The 16,622-nt window shown below is 46.5% G+C and overlaps 1 protein-coding gene across 10 annotated transcripts in view; it reads left to right on the forward strand.

The window, feature by feature from the left end:
* Positions 1 to 13,063, forward strand: part of LOC144607166 (transducin-like enhancer protein 4) — a 224,317-nt gene extending 211,254 nt beyond the window's left edge. For all 10 annotated transcript variants that reach the window (XM_078423818.1, XM_078423820.1, XM_078423822.1 and 7 more), the window contains 4 exons: positions 1,367 to 1,514; positions 3,659 to 3,809; positions 10,171 to 10,247; positions 11,366 to 13,063. In XM_078423818.1, coding sequence (XP_078279944.1) covers positions 1,367 to 1,514; positions 3,659 to 3,809; positions 10,171 to 10,247; positions 11,366 to 11,473 — 484 coding nt within the window. In that variant the 3' untranslated portion in view covers positions 11,474 to 13,063. The remainder of the gene's footprint in view (positions 1 to 1,366; positions 1,515 to 3,658; positions 3,810 to 10,170; positions 10,248 to 11,365) is intronic.
* Positions 13,064 to 16,622: the final 3,559 nt, after the last annotated feature.

The raw sequence follows: 16,622 nt of genomic DNA on the forward strand, positions 1-16,622 counted from the left end.
TTCGGATTGTGTTTTTGTACAAATGTCTTGGGTTTGTTTGCACAGTCTTGTCTTGTAGAATTTTATGTGTCTGCACCTTCTGGAAGAGAGGGATGGAAGAAAACAGATAAATAATTCAAATAGAATGACGTCAAATCTTTCGAGTCATACTGCACAGAAACAGGCCCTTCGGCCCAACTTGCCCACGCCGACCAAGATGCCCCATCTATACTAGTCCCATCTGCCTGCACTTGGCCCAGATCCCTCCAAGCCTTTCCTACCCATGTATCAGTCCAAATGTCCTTTAAGTGTGCTGATAGTTCCTGTCTCAACCACCTCCTCCTGCAGCATGTTCCCTTTACTCACCACCCTGTGCAAAAAGATTGCCCCTCAGGTTCCTGTTCAACCTACCTCTCTCCCCTTAAACAAATATCCTCTGGTTCGTGATTCTCCTACTCTGGGTAAAAGACTGTGCATTCACCACATCTATTCTCCTCACTATCTTATACACCTCTATAAGATCACCCCTCAGCCTCCTGCTCTCCAAGGAACAAGGTCCTAGCCTGCCCTGCAACCAGAGAGCAGCCCTGAACTACTATCCACCTCATCGGGGACCATCTTTGATCGGACTAGGCTTGTACACACTGGAATTTAGAAGGATGAGAGGAGATCTTATCGAAACGTATAAGATTATTAAGGGGTTGGACACGTTAGAGACAGGAAACATGTTCCCAATGTTGGGGGAGTCCAGAACAAGGGGCCACAGTTTAAGAATAAGGGGTAGGCCATTTAGAACTGAGATGAGGAAAAACTTTTTCAGTCAGAGAGTTGTAAATCTGTGGAATTCTCTGCCTCAGAAGGCAGTGGAGGCCAATTCTCTGAATGCATTGAAGAGAGAGCTAGATAGAGCTCTTAAGGGTAGCGGAGTCAGGGGGTATGGGGAGAAGGCAGGAACGGGGTACTGATTGAGAATGATCAGCCATGATCACATTGAATGGCGGTGCTGGTTCGAAGGGCCGAATGGCCTCTTCCTGCACCTATTGTCTATTGTACTGGCTTTATCTTGCACTAAACGTTATTCCCTTATCATATATTTGGACACTGCGAATGGCTTGACTGTAATCATGTATTGTCTTTCCGCTGGCTGGTTAGCACGCAGAAAAAGCTTTTCACTGTACCTCGGTACACGTGCCAATAAACTAAACTGGAACCGTAGCTCAAGTCCTGCCAATGCAAGCCCACGTGAAATAGGAGGATAAATAGGATAAGGCCGATGCAGTCAAGAGTTGAGCACTGCAGTGCCAAATGTATGTGTTTGTAGTTCAGCAACGATTTCCATTCAGTGCCTTTAACTCCGCCCGGTGTGTTTTGCACGCTGTATCCACAGGCAGTTCCAGGGACACACGGACGGAGCCAGCTGCATCGACATCTCGAACGACGGGACCAAGTTGTGGACCGGTGGCCTCGATAACACCGTCAGGTGCTGGGACCTGAGGGAGGGCCGGCAGCTCCAGCAGCACGACTTCACCTCACAGGTACGGGGAGGGGGAGGGTGCACGGGGAGGGGGAGGGTGGAGGAGGAGTGTCATCACATGAGTGCGGGGGGAATGTGGAAACTAGTAGACGGGCGGCACGGTGGCGCAGCGGTAGAGTTGCTGCCTTACAGCGAATGCAGCGCCGGAGACGCACGTTCCATCCTGACTACGGGCGGAGTTTGTACGTTCTCCCCGTGACCTGCGTGGGTTTTCTCCGAGATCTTCGGTTTCCTCCCACACTCCAAAGACGTACAGTTTTTTTAGGTTAATTGGCTGGGCAAATGTAAAAAAAAAAATTTGTCCCTAGTGTGTGTAGGATAGTGTTAGTGTGCGGGGATCGCTGGGCGGCGCGGACCCGGTGGGGGTGGGCCGAAGGGCCCGTTTCCGCGCGGTATCTCCAAATCTAAAAAAATCTAGACCTTCCTACTCCTCAACACTCAATATGTGAACCTTTGTCACATGCCCATCGTGGGGTGGACCTCCTTCTGTCGTGGGATAGACTGACCCCCCCTTCCCCCCACCCCCCCCCCCAATCTTTGCACATCCCCAATCCTGGACTTTCCACTCATCGCTTTAATTTCATGGATCATGTAACTTGTTGTGTTTTATGACTGTTGTCAGACCAATTTCCCTAACTTTAAATAAAGTTCTGTTGTACCATATCGTATTCAAACGAAGGACCAGGGAACCTGAGGACATAGTTTTAAGGAAGGGGGGGGGGGAGATTTAATAGGAACCCAAAAGGTAATTTTATTACGCAAAGTGTGGTGGGTGTATGGAACGAACTGCCTGAGGAGATAGTTGAGGCAAGTACTGTCGCAATGATTACGAAATTGGTTAGACAGGTATTGTTTATTTTATTTTTTCTATTTTTTTTACTTAAATAAGTGCAGGAGGAGGCCATTTGGCCCTTCGAGCCAGCACCGCCATTCATTGTGATGGATACATGGATAGGATAGACTTAGACTGATAATGGGCCAAATGCAGGCAGGTGGGACTAGTGTAGATGGGACATGTTGATCGGCATGGGCTGAAGGGCCTGTTTCCACGCTGTATGACTCTATGACTAGAATCTTGATTTCATGCACTAAACACACAATATAGTTTGAAGAAGGATCCCAAACTGGAACGTTGCCTGCCCATATCCTCTTCAGATGCTGCCTGGCCCGCTAAACTCCTTCAGCACTTTGTGTTTTGCATACAATATAGTGATGTGCGCACATTAACATTTCAACGGCTTTACAAATATCGCACAAATTAATTTTTCGATCTCTGAACTTCGTCACCCCCAACATTGGCACGGAGCCTTCAGCTGTCAGTGCTCTGGAGTTCCCCCCCCCCTCACCAACCTTGCCCTGCTCCTCACCTCTTCAAAGGTGTTGCTTGTAACCCACCTCTCTGACTCAGCTTAAATATCTTTCCTATGCAACTCTCTTGTCAAGTTTTACTTTGACCACTTTTCTCGGGATGTTAGGTTACTTTAACGGCCACAAGCCCATAGCAACGGCTCCACCAGGGCTCAGGGGACTTCAAAGAAGCCACAGCATCTCCCTTACATTCAACTAGTAGCTGCCTGTTTTATTTTTTTAAAGTTTAAATTTTTTTTTAAATAGGTGTCACATACCCGACGTGGAGGCCATTTTTATGATGATATCCACGTTTGCATGAAATGTTCTGTTCAGTTTAGTTTATTATCACGTGAACCGAGACTCAGGTTCCATCCTGACTACGGGCGGAGTTTGTACGTTCTCCCCGTGACCTGCGTGGGTTTTCTCCGAGATCTTCGGTTTCCTCCCACACTCCAAAGACGTGCGGGTATGTAGGTTAATTGGCTGGGCAAATGTAAAAAATAATAATTTGTCCCTGGTGTGTGTAGGATAGTGTTAATGTGCGGGGTTCGCTGGGCGGCGCGGACCCGGTGGGCCGAAGGGCCTGTTTCCGCGCTGTATCTCTAAATCTAAAAAAATCTAGACAATCCTACTCCTCAACACTCAATGGCCTCCACGACGGGTATGAAATGTTCTGTTCAATTTAGTTTATTGTCACGTGAACCGAGCGAGGCACGGTGAGAAGCTTTTTGTTGCGCGCGATCCACTGGGCGGAAAGGGCAATAACGTGGCTACACGTTCCTCGTTGCGTTTCAGATTTTCTCGCTGGGTTACTGCCCGACTGGAGAGTGGCTTGCTGTCGGCATGGAGAGCAGTAACGTGGAGGTGTTGCACGTGAACAAGCCAGACAAATACCAGCTTCACCTACACGAGAGCTGCGTGCTGTCACTCAAGTTTGCCTGCTGCGGTAAGAAATGTTCTTGTGCTTTTTTGGGGGGTTTTTTCCCCCCAAAAGTAATTTTATCAACTATTTACAAAAAATGATATGCACAGAAAACAGCCCACCGCCACAATACAAATGAAAGAAAATATTCTTACACATTGAATATTAAATGACTATTCCCCCATCGTTATTGAGGGTGCATTCCAAGCTCCGCGTGGCCCAACGGTGTCCCGGACATTCTCCACAGCACGTACCCTTTCTGTTACCACCCGGGCGTGCGGACGTAACACCGGTCGGTAAAGGGATGGGCAGCCTGCTCGGACAGACCCAGCGTTCTTGTGTTGCAGCCTTGTGCTGAAGGCTGACGTCGAGCAGTCTGCTTTGTTTATTGCCTGTCCTCACACGCCCCCTGATCCGGCTGGTTTTGCTCTGCCGTGTTAAGAGTTGCAGTGGATGTGCTGTCATGTTGAGGACAACTGATTGCCTTCCCCGAAGTGAACGCCTTCCTATGGCCAAAGTGGTGGAGTAATGGCGATGAATACATTTTTTCTCCAGATTTATTTGATTAAAATTTATATTTCCCCGCTGTTGTGGTGGGATGTGAACTTGTATCTCAGGAGAATGTGCGTAGGAAGGAACTGCAGATGCTGGTTTATACCGAAGATAGCACTTTGCACTTTCCGTCAATCTCTGGAGAAAATGTCTGGTTTAGTCGTCCAATAACTCAGCCACTCTGTTAACACAAACAAACCTAGAGCGACAGCTGACTGCGTTCCTTTCTATTAATCTAAAATAGCTCCTGCGTTTTATTGTTTATGGTCCATTTTATATTTAATTATTGTCCGGTACGTGGGCATCACACGCATGGTCACAATCTGATGTTAGTTACCCTGTGGAAAGTACAACAAAGTGGCCATTCAGCCCATCAATTCTGAGCCAGCCATGGGTCATCCATTTACACTAATCCTGCATTAAACCCACATTCTTTTCTTTGGATTCCCATCAACTCCACCCGGACCACTCACCTACGCACGCTGGCCAATTAAACGTCCAGCCCGCACCTCTTTGGGGAGTGCGAGGAATCAGTTGAAACTCGGGCAGTCACACGGAGAACATGCAAACTCCACTTGCAAACAGCTCCAGAGATCAGAATTGAAAGTGGGTCATTGACAACAGACAATAGGTGCAGGAGGAGGCCATTTGGCCCTTCGAGCCAGCACCACCATTCAATGTGATCATGGCTGATTATTCTCAATCAGTACCCCGTTCCTGCCTTCTCCCCATACCCCCTGACTCCGCTATCCTTAAGAGCTCTATCTAGCTCTCTCTTGAATGCATTCAGAGAATTGGCCTCCACTGCCTTCTGAGGCAGAGAATTCCACAGATTCACAACTCTCTGACTGAAAAAGTTTTTCCTCATCTCAGTTCTAAATGGCCTACCCCTTATTCTTAAACTGTGGCCCCTTGTTCTGGACTCCCCCAACATTGGGAACATGTTTCCTGCCTCTAACGTGTCCAACCCCTTAATAATCTTATACGTTTCGATAAGATCTCCTCTCATCCTTCTAAATTCCAGTGTACACAAGCCTAGTCGCTCCAGTCTTTCAACATATGACAGTCCCGCCATTCCGGGAATTAACCTAGTAAACCTACGCTGCACGCCCTCAATAGCACTGAAGCCGAGAGATTGCAGGTCTGCTACCTGCATCACTGTTCCACCCCTCGGCCACTTTGTCACGCATTGATTAACTGTATTAGTTTTAGTTTTAGAGATACAGCATGGAAACAGGCCCTTCAGCCCACCGAGTCCACGCCCACCAACGGCCACATATACACTAGTTCTATGCTACACACTAAGGACAATTTACAGACGCCAATTGGCCTACAAACCTGCACATCTTTGGGATGTGGGAGGAAACCGTAGCACGCATAAAACCCACGCAGTTGCACGGAGAACCTACAAACGCCGTACCCACAGCACCCGTAGTCAGGATTGAACCCGGGTCTGTGGTGCTGTAAAGCAGCAACTCCATCGCTGTGCGACATTCTTGAAGTATTTCTATTGGTGAATACTGTTATTGGATTGAGATGTGAAGGGTTTAGACCCAGTGATAATGAAGGATTTGCTACAAAGCCTCTCAACAGCAGAGACTTGGGTTCAATCCCGACCTTGGATGCTCTGTGTGGTGAGTTGGCATGTTACCTCTGTGACCGTGTGGGTTTCCTCCAGCTGCTGTGATTTCCTTCCACAACCCAAAGACATTCGGGTTGCGGGTTAATTGGTCTCTGTAAATTGCCCCTGGTGTGTCGGGAGTGGGTGAGAAAGTGGGGACGAACTAGAGAACTAGTGTGAACAGGTGATCAGTGGTCGGTACGGACTCGGCGGGCCGAAGGGTCTGTTTCCACTCTGTGCCTTTCAATAATTCAATCAAACAATCAATGATTCCAAACTCCAGATGATGGGTGATAAAGATCCAAGAGCATTGTTTTTTCATTCAGCATTCTGATCCATTGACTCAGTGACATAGAACAATACAACACAGGAGGAACAAGCCCTTCGGCCCGCAATCTTGTGCCGAACATGATGCCAAGTTAAACGGATGTCATCTGCACCCACATCCCTCTTCTCCCAGCACTCCCATGTATCTAGCCAGGAGCACCTTGATTACCACTGTGGTATGTGCCTCCACCACCACCCTTGACAATGCTTTCCAGGGCCCCAACATTCTCTGTGTAAAAACAAAACAGAAGAGTTCAAATCCCACCGTGGTAAGAGGGAAATTAAATACAAGTAATGAAATAAAATCTAGAATTACAAGAAAAGACTGGAAACCATTAAAATGCCATCTGGTTCCTCCACATCATTCCGGACAGGAAGTCTGGTGTCCAGACCCCAGTCTGGTCTCTCTCTGTCAGTGATTCCAAAACACCAGTGCTGTCAGATGCTCACCCCAATTGCTATTGAACTGAGGGGGGTAGGTGCTGACTTGTGCTCATCCCTAATTGCTATTGAACTGAGGGGCAGTAAATGTTGAATGTTTAACCTGTGTGATTGAGTATAACGTTTTTAAAAAGTACAATGGTGTCAAAGTCACGGAGACACAAGGAACTGCAGATGCTGATGTGCAAAAAAAGACACAGACTGTTGGAGTAACTCAGTGGGTCAGCTCGCATCAATGGAGAACATGGGGAGATAATGTTTTGGAACTAGAGGGCATAGGATTAAGGTGAGAGGGGAGGATTTATTGGGAACCTGAGGGGCAGCTCTTTCACACAGAGGGTGGTGGATATATTGAACTAGCTGTCAGAAGGGATAATTGACGCAGGTACGATAACATTTAAAAGATGCTTGGAGAGGTACTTGGATAGGAAAGGTTTAGAGGAATATGGGCCATATCGGCATGAATGAATTGGACCTTAAGGCATGTTTTCATGCTGTATGACTGACAGGTAGTCACTGGGATAAGCTTGCCCTGCTTTTATAACTAAGACATACACGATTAATCTTCCTCATTGTCATGTAAATGCAAGTATTGTAGCAGTACTGAAGTAGCTTTGCAACTGGTATGGTTAGTTCTGCAGTGTGGTCTCCAGGAATGTTATTTGTTCACATAGCTTTGGCTTGTCCCTTTACTTCTTATGGCATGGAGTGCACCGTGGCTGCAGACGAGTCTCTGTCACGGTGGGATCTCAGGAGGAAGCAGAGATTGAGAAACCACCTCCAGTGGAATATGGTTGTGAAGGCTTCCCCCCCTTGTCTGTGGCACTGACGTGCTGGGCCCTGTCTTTGTTGGGCTTGGAGCCGCCTGCTCTTGTTAGTTGTTTAATGTTCCATCATTATTCACAGTGGAGCTTTAATCTGATCCATGTTCACACAATGCCAAATTCTTGGCGTTTCAGTTGGCGCCGTCAATGTATCCAAACAGGACTTCTTGTAGTTTCCAAACCAACAGTACAAACATTGAATTCTCCAATTGTCGGTTACTACAAACCCTCCTCTTATCCCTTCTACCCCCTAAACCCCATCCTATTTTCCCCTCTCCCCTATTATGCCCCACCTGGACTCGCACAACTATTTCTCCCATCCCCTTCCACAGACATTCCTTCCTCCAGCTTCACAATTTGCAACTCATCAACCATTTTGTTTCACACCGTCTGCCTGTTATGTTCATCTCTGGCTTCTGTCCATCATCTGCCTCCCCTCCTCCCCCATCACAGCTTATTACTTTGTCCTGCCCCCTCCTCTCTTCAGCTTTCTTTCCACGCCCCCCACTATACGTCTGAAGAAGGGTCCCAACCGGAAACGCCACCTGTCCATGTCCTCCAGCGATGCTGCCTGACCCGCTGAGTAACTTTGCACTTTGTGTCTTTCTTTGTAAACCAGCATCTGCAGTTCCCTGTGTCCAGGATTCACGTGGCCCTCGGTGAACTCTTGACCCATTATTGACAGTCTTCTCTGCTCTCATTTTCCACTCTTCCTCTGTGTGTTTGATGAGAGGATAGTTCAAAATACTAAGAACCCTATTAAACATCTTTACTGATGGTAAGAGTCCATCACCCTGGCAGGCTGCCAACAGGAAAGCTTCTGTGGTCATAGGGGAGTTCTTTATTAGGTTCAGCAGAAATTTAGTCCACGCACATATAGACAGCTTTAATGAAGTATTTATTCCAGATGTCCGGGAAGTGACTGCCTCACGTACATCCCATACATTGCCCCAGATACTACTTTCAACTCCGTTGCAACCCTGGAATGTGTTTCTCCGAATGCAAGTACTGACCTGATGTCCCGTCTTCACTGTTATCCGGAGGAAACCAAACTGGCGACAACAGTGGAGCAGCGGTAGAGTTGCTGCCTCACAGTACCAGAGACCCGGCTTCAATCCTCACCTCGAGTGCTGTCTGCGCGGAGTTTGTATGTTCCCCCTGTGACTGCGTGGGGTTTCTCCGGGTGCTCCAGTTTCCTCCCACTCTCCAAATGTGTGCAGGTTGGAAGATTAATTGGCTTCTGTAAATTGTCCCAAGTGTGTCGGATGGAACCAGCGTGTAGGTGATCGCTGGACAGGGTTGACTCGGTGTGCCAAATGGTCTGTTTCCATGCTGTATCTCTAAGCTAAACTCACAGCAGTGCTGGTCTGCTAACCTTATCCCCACAGGAAATAACAATCTGAGGTCTGCCGTGTGCTTTGGGTATAGATGGCTGCTATAGATAGAAACCTGATAACCCTCATCTACTTTGTGGAAGATTTGTTTTCTTGAGACAGGCTTCCTTTCTCCAGCATGATAAAATGGGAGGTCAGAGCAGGTCTATATCATCCAAAGATAATAGAGCAGAGCAAAATGGACCACTTGACCCTAAAAACCGTAGTGTGTCATGACACCATTTTAGTAGGCAGAAACATCACCCATTCTTTCTCTCCAGAGATGCTGCCTGACCCGCTGAGTTACCCCAGCATTTTGTGTCTACCTTCGATTTAAACCAGCATCTGCAGTTTTGTTTCCTACCACTCTAGGTCAGTGTGGGAATGGGAGGGGGGGGGGGGTTAAAGTGGCTGTTGGTTGTCCCCACTCCAATGCTCCTGAGCCACCAGCTCCTCGACTCCTTCGTTCTAATCACCCAAGCCCCATCAGTCAACCAGTTAAAACCAGCAAATGAAATAATCGGGGAGAACTAACGCTCCCACATCATCTCCTCGGCCATTGTCCCACAGATCCTGTTGTGCTCAATCTGACCTAGGGGTATGATGGGGGAGATTCAATAAAACTAGTTGAGCAGACAGAATTATCCAGCCCCCCCAGCCCCCCCCCCCCCCCCCCCAAATCTGCTGGCAAAATCCAAGCGCACTTATGTATGTGTTAGTCAGGGACATTTTCGGCCCAGCTGTTATCAGGCAGCTGAACCATCATCCCAACAAGTCGAGAGCAGTCCTGAGCAGTATACTATCTAACTCACTGGAGACCCTCAGACTATCTTTGATCGGACTTTACCTTGCACTAAATGTTATTCACTTTATTCCCTTTATTATGTATCTGTACACTGGATGGCTCGATTGTTATCATGTACAGTCTTTCCGCTGACTGGTTGGAACGTGCCTTGGCACATGTGGCAATAAACTAAACTCAGACACAATAAATTACTCAGAGACATGTTTAGTTTGAACAGGTGAAGGAGAGTTCTTCAGAAGAGACAAAGTGTTGGAGTAACTGAGCGGGTCGGGCAGCATCTCTGGGGAACATGGATAGGTGTTGTTTGTGTCGGGACCCTACAAAGTACTTCTGTTGCTTCAGTAACCCAACCATGTTCTTACTTCCAGATAACTATAGTATGGAGTAAAAATTGTCCAAAAAAAAAATATTGGTTTCAGTTCTGTTTTCTTTTGTTTTTCAGGTAAATGGTTTGTGAGCACTGGCAAGGACAACCTGCTGAATGCATGGAGGACTCCCTATGGAGCCAGTATATTCCAGGTATTGAATGACCCTTAGTCTGAGTTACTTACAGCTATGTAAGGACAGAGCACATACATACACTCACACGTGTCTGTGTTGGGATGTATGTAAAAATGTGCATGGGTGATTGTGTGGGTATGTATGTTGGTGTGTGTGTATGTATGTTGGTGTGTGTATGTATGTGTGCATGTGTACATGCACACACATTCATACAAACACACATATTTTTGTGCAAATGTCTGCATGTATATATCTATGTACATGTATGTGTGTTTGTATATGTGTGTGCATGTACATGAACAGGTATGTTTGCATTTACTTGTGTATATATGAAGGTATGTATATATGTGCATGTAGGTATGTCTAAGTGGATGCATGTGTGAATGGGTCCATGTATGTGCGTGTAGGTGGGTACGCATGTATATGTAAATATACTATGCATGTGGGTGTGCCTATGTATGTATATATGTGGGCATGAATATGTGAGTGTATGTTGGTATGTGTCTATGTGTAGGTGTATATATGTGGGTGTATGTAGAAATACACTCATACATACATGCCTTTACACACACATGTGGTATGGTTGTGCAGCTGGTAGAGGTGTTGTCCCAGTGTCCCGGCTTCTAACACGTCTCTTGGTACTCTGTGTGAGGAGTTTGCGTATTCTACCTGTGACCACTGGATTCCCTCCAAGAGCTGCAGATTCCTCCATAACATGTACTGGGTCATTGGCCACAGTAACGTTCCCCAAATATCCCACCACCAACCAGAGAGCATTCCTGACCTACCATCTACCTCATTGGAGACCTTCGGACGATCGATCTTTAATCAGACTTTACTGGACTTTAACTTGCACTAAGCGTTATTCTCTTCAGTGCAAAGATAGTCCAAAGATCTCCAATCACGTACTCGGGTTTAGTCTTTTCATTGACTGGATAGCAGGCAACGTGACAATAACAACAGTCCCTGCACACAAGCAGCCGAGATCCTCCAGCACTGTTTTTTTTTCACTCAAGCTTCCAGCTGCTGCAGATTCTTGTGTCTGCAAAAGATGTGAATGGAGTTGGTAAGCAAAGTATGTTTTTCTCAACTCAGTAACCGAGACCATATTCTGTGTGTTTTGCTTTCCCCTCAAGTCGAAGGAGTCATCTTCCGTGCTGAGCTGCGACATTTCAGTGGATGACAAGTACATTGTTACGGGCTCTGGAGACAAGAAGGCTACAGTCTACGAGGTGATTTACTGAACAGTCACCTTTACAAAGCAAGAAATCTAAAGGGACACCGACCGAGCTGTTAGTGGACATTGGATTTAATGAGGGACAGGTCACCGACAGCTACTGCCAAAGCAGACTGCATTTGTACCGTTAAAAGCTGCAATATACTATAGAGTGAAAATCTTCGGATAGTTAGGCAACATAGTAAAACTGTCATTGTGGAAAGTGTACATATTTCTGAAAAGAATTTGCAATAGGCGTTGCAGGCACAGATGATCATTCATTCATTAAGTCCTTCATGCTGTCTTTACCTTTGGAAAGCGGGGCTCCACTTGTATTTAATTGTCCAACAATGCCTTGGGGACAAATGCACTGTGCAGAACTACTTTGTGATTTAAACAGTAGTGTCTACATGAAGTTTAGAATGCTATTGTCTAAGACCCATCTCTAATCCCACTCTACATGTCCTTTCTAATTAGTGTCACTAACTCTTACGCAAGCTACGATACAGCTCTTTACAACAGGGGATAGAAGTTTCTGTTGAACTTTTTGCTCATCCTGTGATCACTTTTTCCAAAGCAGTCACCATTCAGGATGACTGCTGCCTTGAGTTCAACAATTTCACTGGCAGGAGAGGCGGTGGAAGCAGTCAAAGGCAATTGGAAAGGCACCAGATGGAAAATGATTAGTAGGTTTTGGGGGTTGAGACTCCCAAGACTACTTGAGTGGTTAATGGTGTTAGTGGCCTCCTGAAGTGCAAAGGCAATTAATTCTACGCTTACAGCTTCAACCATTGATGTAATTATTCACCTGGTCCCTTGTTCCCCGCTGAAAGGGAGGATGCCTTTCATACCAACGCAACCAACTGCGGCATTGGCAAATGCTAAGGGTCATGCCACAAGCCTGGCAGAGTAACGCAGCGGGTAGAGCTGCTGCCTCACAGCGCCAGAGACCCGAGTTCGATCCTGACCTCGGCTGCTGTTTGTGTGGAGTTTGCACGTTCTCCAGTTACATTCACGGTCACATTCTCCCCGTGACCACGTGGGTTTCCCTCCCGCCTCCCCAAGCCTATTGGATTGGTAGGTTGATTGGTCTCTCTAAATTGCCCCTGGTGTGTAAGGAGTGGACGCGAAAGTGGGAAAGCATAGAACCGGTGTGAGCGGGCGATCGATGGTCGGCATGCCAACGGGGCTGTATCCTGCAACCCCTCCCCCCGCCTCCCCCCCAAAAACTAATTTTCAAACCATCACCTCATGGAAAGTAGGAACTTGGTGAATGCAAGTCGTATTACAGTGCTGGGTCTTGTTTCATGGGCAAATACAAGAGCTTTGTTGCAGGAGCTGCAGCATCACAGCAAAAGCCCCATCAAACGTACCGAATGCATACATACTTGTATCGAGCTGGCGGACGAGAGGATCGGTGAAATGGAGTACTGACTCAAAGAAACAGAGGTCAGGGAATGGAGAGACTGAAAATGTGATGTACTATATTATATTGCAGCTTCAATAAAAAATACATGCACCCAAATGTGCATTTCTAGAACAAGCTTCTCTTTTGTACAGGCCTATGTAAGTGACTGACTGTAGAACCATGCTGTATAGTAAATAAACAAGCCAATTAAACAAGTACGTCTCTGCACAATGGTGGATCTATGAGCGTCCGACGACTGATTGGGAGAAGCCAGAACTACGGGCGAAAAGTGAAAACTATTAAATGTTACTGAGTTAAGAAACATATAAACAGGTGCATGGATAAGATAGATTTAGAGGGATATGGGCTAAACACAGGCAGGTGGGACAGGCAGGCAAGTTGGGCTGAAGGGCACGTTTCAACGCTGTAAGACTCTATGCCCCTAAACAGATTAAATTTGTCACAGCGCCTATGGAAGTGAGAATCAACCAGTCAGTTCAGAAATGGGCCACTTTCTGGATATCACTAAACCGTGCACTTGGTTAAATTGATGTCTACTCTACAATAACACTCGAGTCAATTTGAGTAGGAAGGAACTGCAGACGCTGGTTTACACCGAAGATAGACGCAAAATGCTGGAGTAACTCAGCGGGACAGGCAGCATCTCTAGAGAGAAGGAATGGGTGACGTTTTGGGTCGAGACCCTTTGATTTTCTAATAAATATTTTGCTTTTAGTGAAACATCTGCCCATGGGGTTAAGGAATGCGTGGGACAGGCAACGTCTCTGGATAGAAGGAATGGGTGACGTTTCAGGTCTCAATCCAGAACGTCACCCATTCCTTCTATCCAGTGACGCTGCCTGTCCCACTGAGGTACTCCAGCGTTTTATGTCTTGTCAATTTCAGTGTTAGTTCCACACAAGGCAGCCATAAGTAACTGTCATTGATGCTTATGCTCCCCAATGCATACACACATCAAACCAAATGCTGATTTTCCATCAGGATTCGGACAGCTTGGGAAGAAGATAAATTCAGAAAAGGGAGGGTAGATGTTGTGACAGGATAAATTATAAGCCAATCTCTACCCGTTTCTAATCTGGGGAAGGAAACACAAAGACCTGGTTTGGATGGGGAGGGGATAGTGGGAGGGCGAGCAAGAACAGAACTATAGGACGTGGGGGGGTGGGAAACATCTATATACTAAAACTCTCCCGTGTTTGTTCCTGAACTACATTGTCCCCGTGACCTGCGTGGGTTTCCTCCCACACTCCAAAGATGTACAGGATTGTAGGCTAATTGGCTTGGTAAAATTATAAATTGTCCCCAGTGTGTGTAGGGTATCATTAGTCCACGGGGATCGCTGGTCGACACGGACTCCTTGGGGCTGAAGGGCCTGCTTCCACACTACAACTCCAAACTAAACTAAACAGTGGGGGCCGAGGAATTGAAGTCACGTTAGGCGTCTCAGAGTTTGATCGGAAGGGACTGCACAAGCAGGGTACGGTTGAATCAAGGTATTTGATCAGAGTTCTGTGGGGCAGGAGCAGGCGCAAACAATCGGTCTGCCAGGGCAGTTCCAGTATCTAGAATGGAATCTGCATTACCTGCACCATGCCCTGAACAGAGTAGTACCAACCGCAACCTTAAAATACATTACAGCTACTTTTAAAGAAAAAAGACTTGGAGACTTTCTCTTCCTCTTCCATCCCACCCCGTTGTACAAAGTAGTTGCTGCTGCTATTTATTGAAACGTATACGATTATTAAGGGGTTGGACACGTTAGAGGCAGGAAACATGTTCCCAATGTTGGGGGAGTCCAGAACCAGGGGCCACAGTTTAAGAATAAGGGGTAGGCCATTTAGAACTGAGATGAGGAAAAACTTTTTCAGTCAGAGAGTTGTAAATCTGTGGAATTCTCTGCCTCAGAAGGCAGTGGAGTTCAATTCTCTGAATGCTTTCAAGAGAGAGCTAGATAGAGCTCTTAAGGATAGTGGAGTCAGGGGGTATGGGGAGAAGGCAGGAACGGGGTACTGATTGAGAATGATCAGCCATGGAATGGTGGTGCTGGCTCGAAGGGCCGAATGGCCTACTCCTGCACCTATTGTCTATTGTATAGAGAAAACTAGAAATTCAGTGTTGAACAGAAGCACTAAACATGCAATAGCACCAGCTAAGCTGACTGCACTATCAGTGTTGCGAATGGGTTGCATAATTCTGACAGTAAAAGATGAACACGATATTGCAATTAAAGTTTAGTTTAGTTTAGAGATACAGCGCGGAAACAAGCCCTTTGGTCCACCCAGTCTGCACCGACCAGCGATCCTCGCACATTAACACTACCCTATACACACTAGGGATCATTTTACATTTACACCAAGCCAATTAACCTACAAACCTGTACGTCTGGAGCCTGGAATGGAAACCGAAGATCTCGGGGGAAAACCCACACAGGTCACGTGGAGAACGTACAAACTCCGTAGAGACAAGCACCTGTAGTCATGATCGAAAGAGATTATGCTGAATATACGTTCAAAATTGCTAGTAAAGGCATCTGGGACATTCCTCTCCCTTACTGATAATCCACCGAGATTCCTACAGCTTAAATGTGGCTTGTATTGAGTGGGTAGGTTTATCTGCCACCACACCACATAATCAATGAACGACTTTTTCCACTATGTAGGCCATTTGTAATCCAGCAAGACACAAACAACAAGAGATAAATCAAAGGTTAACCTACTTTCATGCCACCGGCTTGTGGGATCACTTGCATGAACTGTTGCTCTTCAAATAGTGCCATGGGATCATTGTGATCTACTTAAAAGAAATATTTGCATTTATATAACTCCCGTGTTCCTATCGGGACGTTGCTTTGTGCCCAATAAAGCAGCTTTGAAGTGCCAATCTGTTGTAATGAAGGAAACACGCCCAGTTAACCGTGTTCATTGGAAGCTTCCACAAAACTGGCAACGCACAGATAGTCTGATTAAGTGATGTTGAGCCAAAGAAATATATTGGTCAGGGTACCAGGGATAATCCTTCCCCCCCCAGAACCAACACCCCCCCCCTAACTCTTTATGGAAACTATGTCTGCAATCGTTTGCTTTCAACCAAGAGAGGGAAGGGCCTTTATTTCGTTTAGGAAGGAACTACAGATGCTGGTTTAAACAGAAGATAGACACAAAAAGCTGGAGTAACTCAGTGGAACAGGCAGCATCTCTGGAGAGAAGGAATGGGTGACGTTTCGATGGCGAGACCCTTCTTCAGACTAGTCAGGGAAAAGGGAAACGAGAGATATAGACGATGATGTAGAGAGATAAAGAACAATGCAAAAAAGTAATGATAAGGGAAACAGGCCATTGTTAGCTGTTTGTTAGATGAAAATGAGAAGCTGGTGGGGTGGGATGGGGGTGGGATGGAGAGAGAGGGAATGCCACTTGAAGTTAGAGAAATCAATATACCACTGCCCAAGCGAAATATGAGATACTGTTCCTCCAATTTGCGTTTAGTCTCACTCTGACAATGGAGGAGACCGAGGACAGAAAGGTCAGTGTGAGAATGGGAAGGAGAATTAAAGTGTTTGGCAACCTGGAGATTGGGTGGGTTCAGGCAAACTGAGCGAAGGTGTTCAGCGAAATGATCGCCTAGTCTGTGTTTGGTCTCGCCGATGTACAAGTAAGTGTCCACATCTTGAACAACGGATACAGTAGATGAGGGTGGAGGAGGTGCAAGTGAACAGTTTAGTTTAGTTTAGAGATACAGCATGGAATCA

The sequence above is a fragment of the Rhinoraja longicauda genome, chromosome 28, assembly GCF_053455715.1.
Source record: "Rhinoraja longicauda isolate Sanriku21f chromosome 28, sRhiLon1.1, whole genome shotgun sequence".
Taxonomy (NCBI): domain Eukaryota; kingdom Metazoa; phylum Chordata; class Chondrichthyes; order Rajiformes; family Arhynchobatidae; genus Rhinoraja; species Rhinoraja longicauda.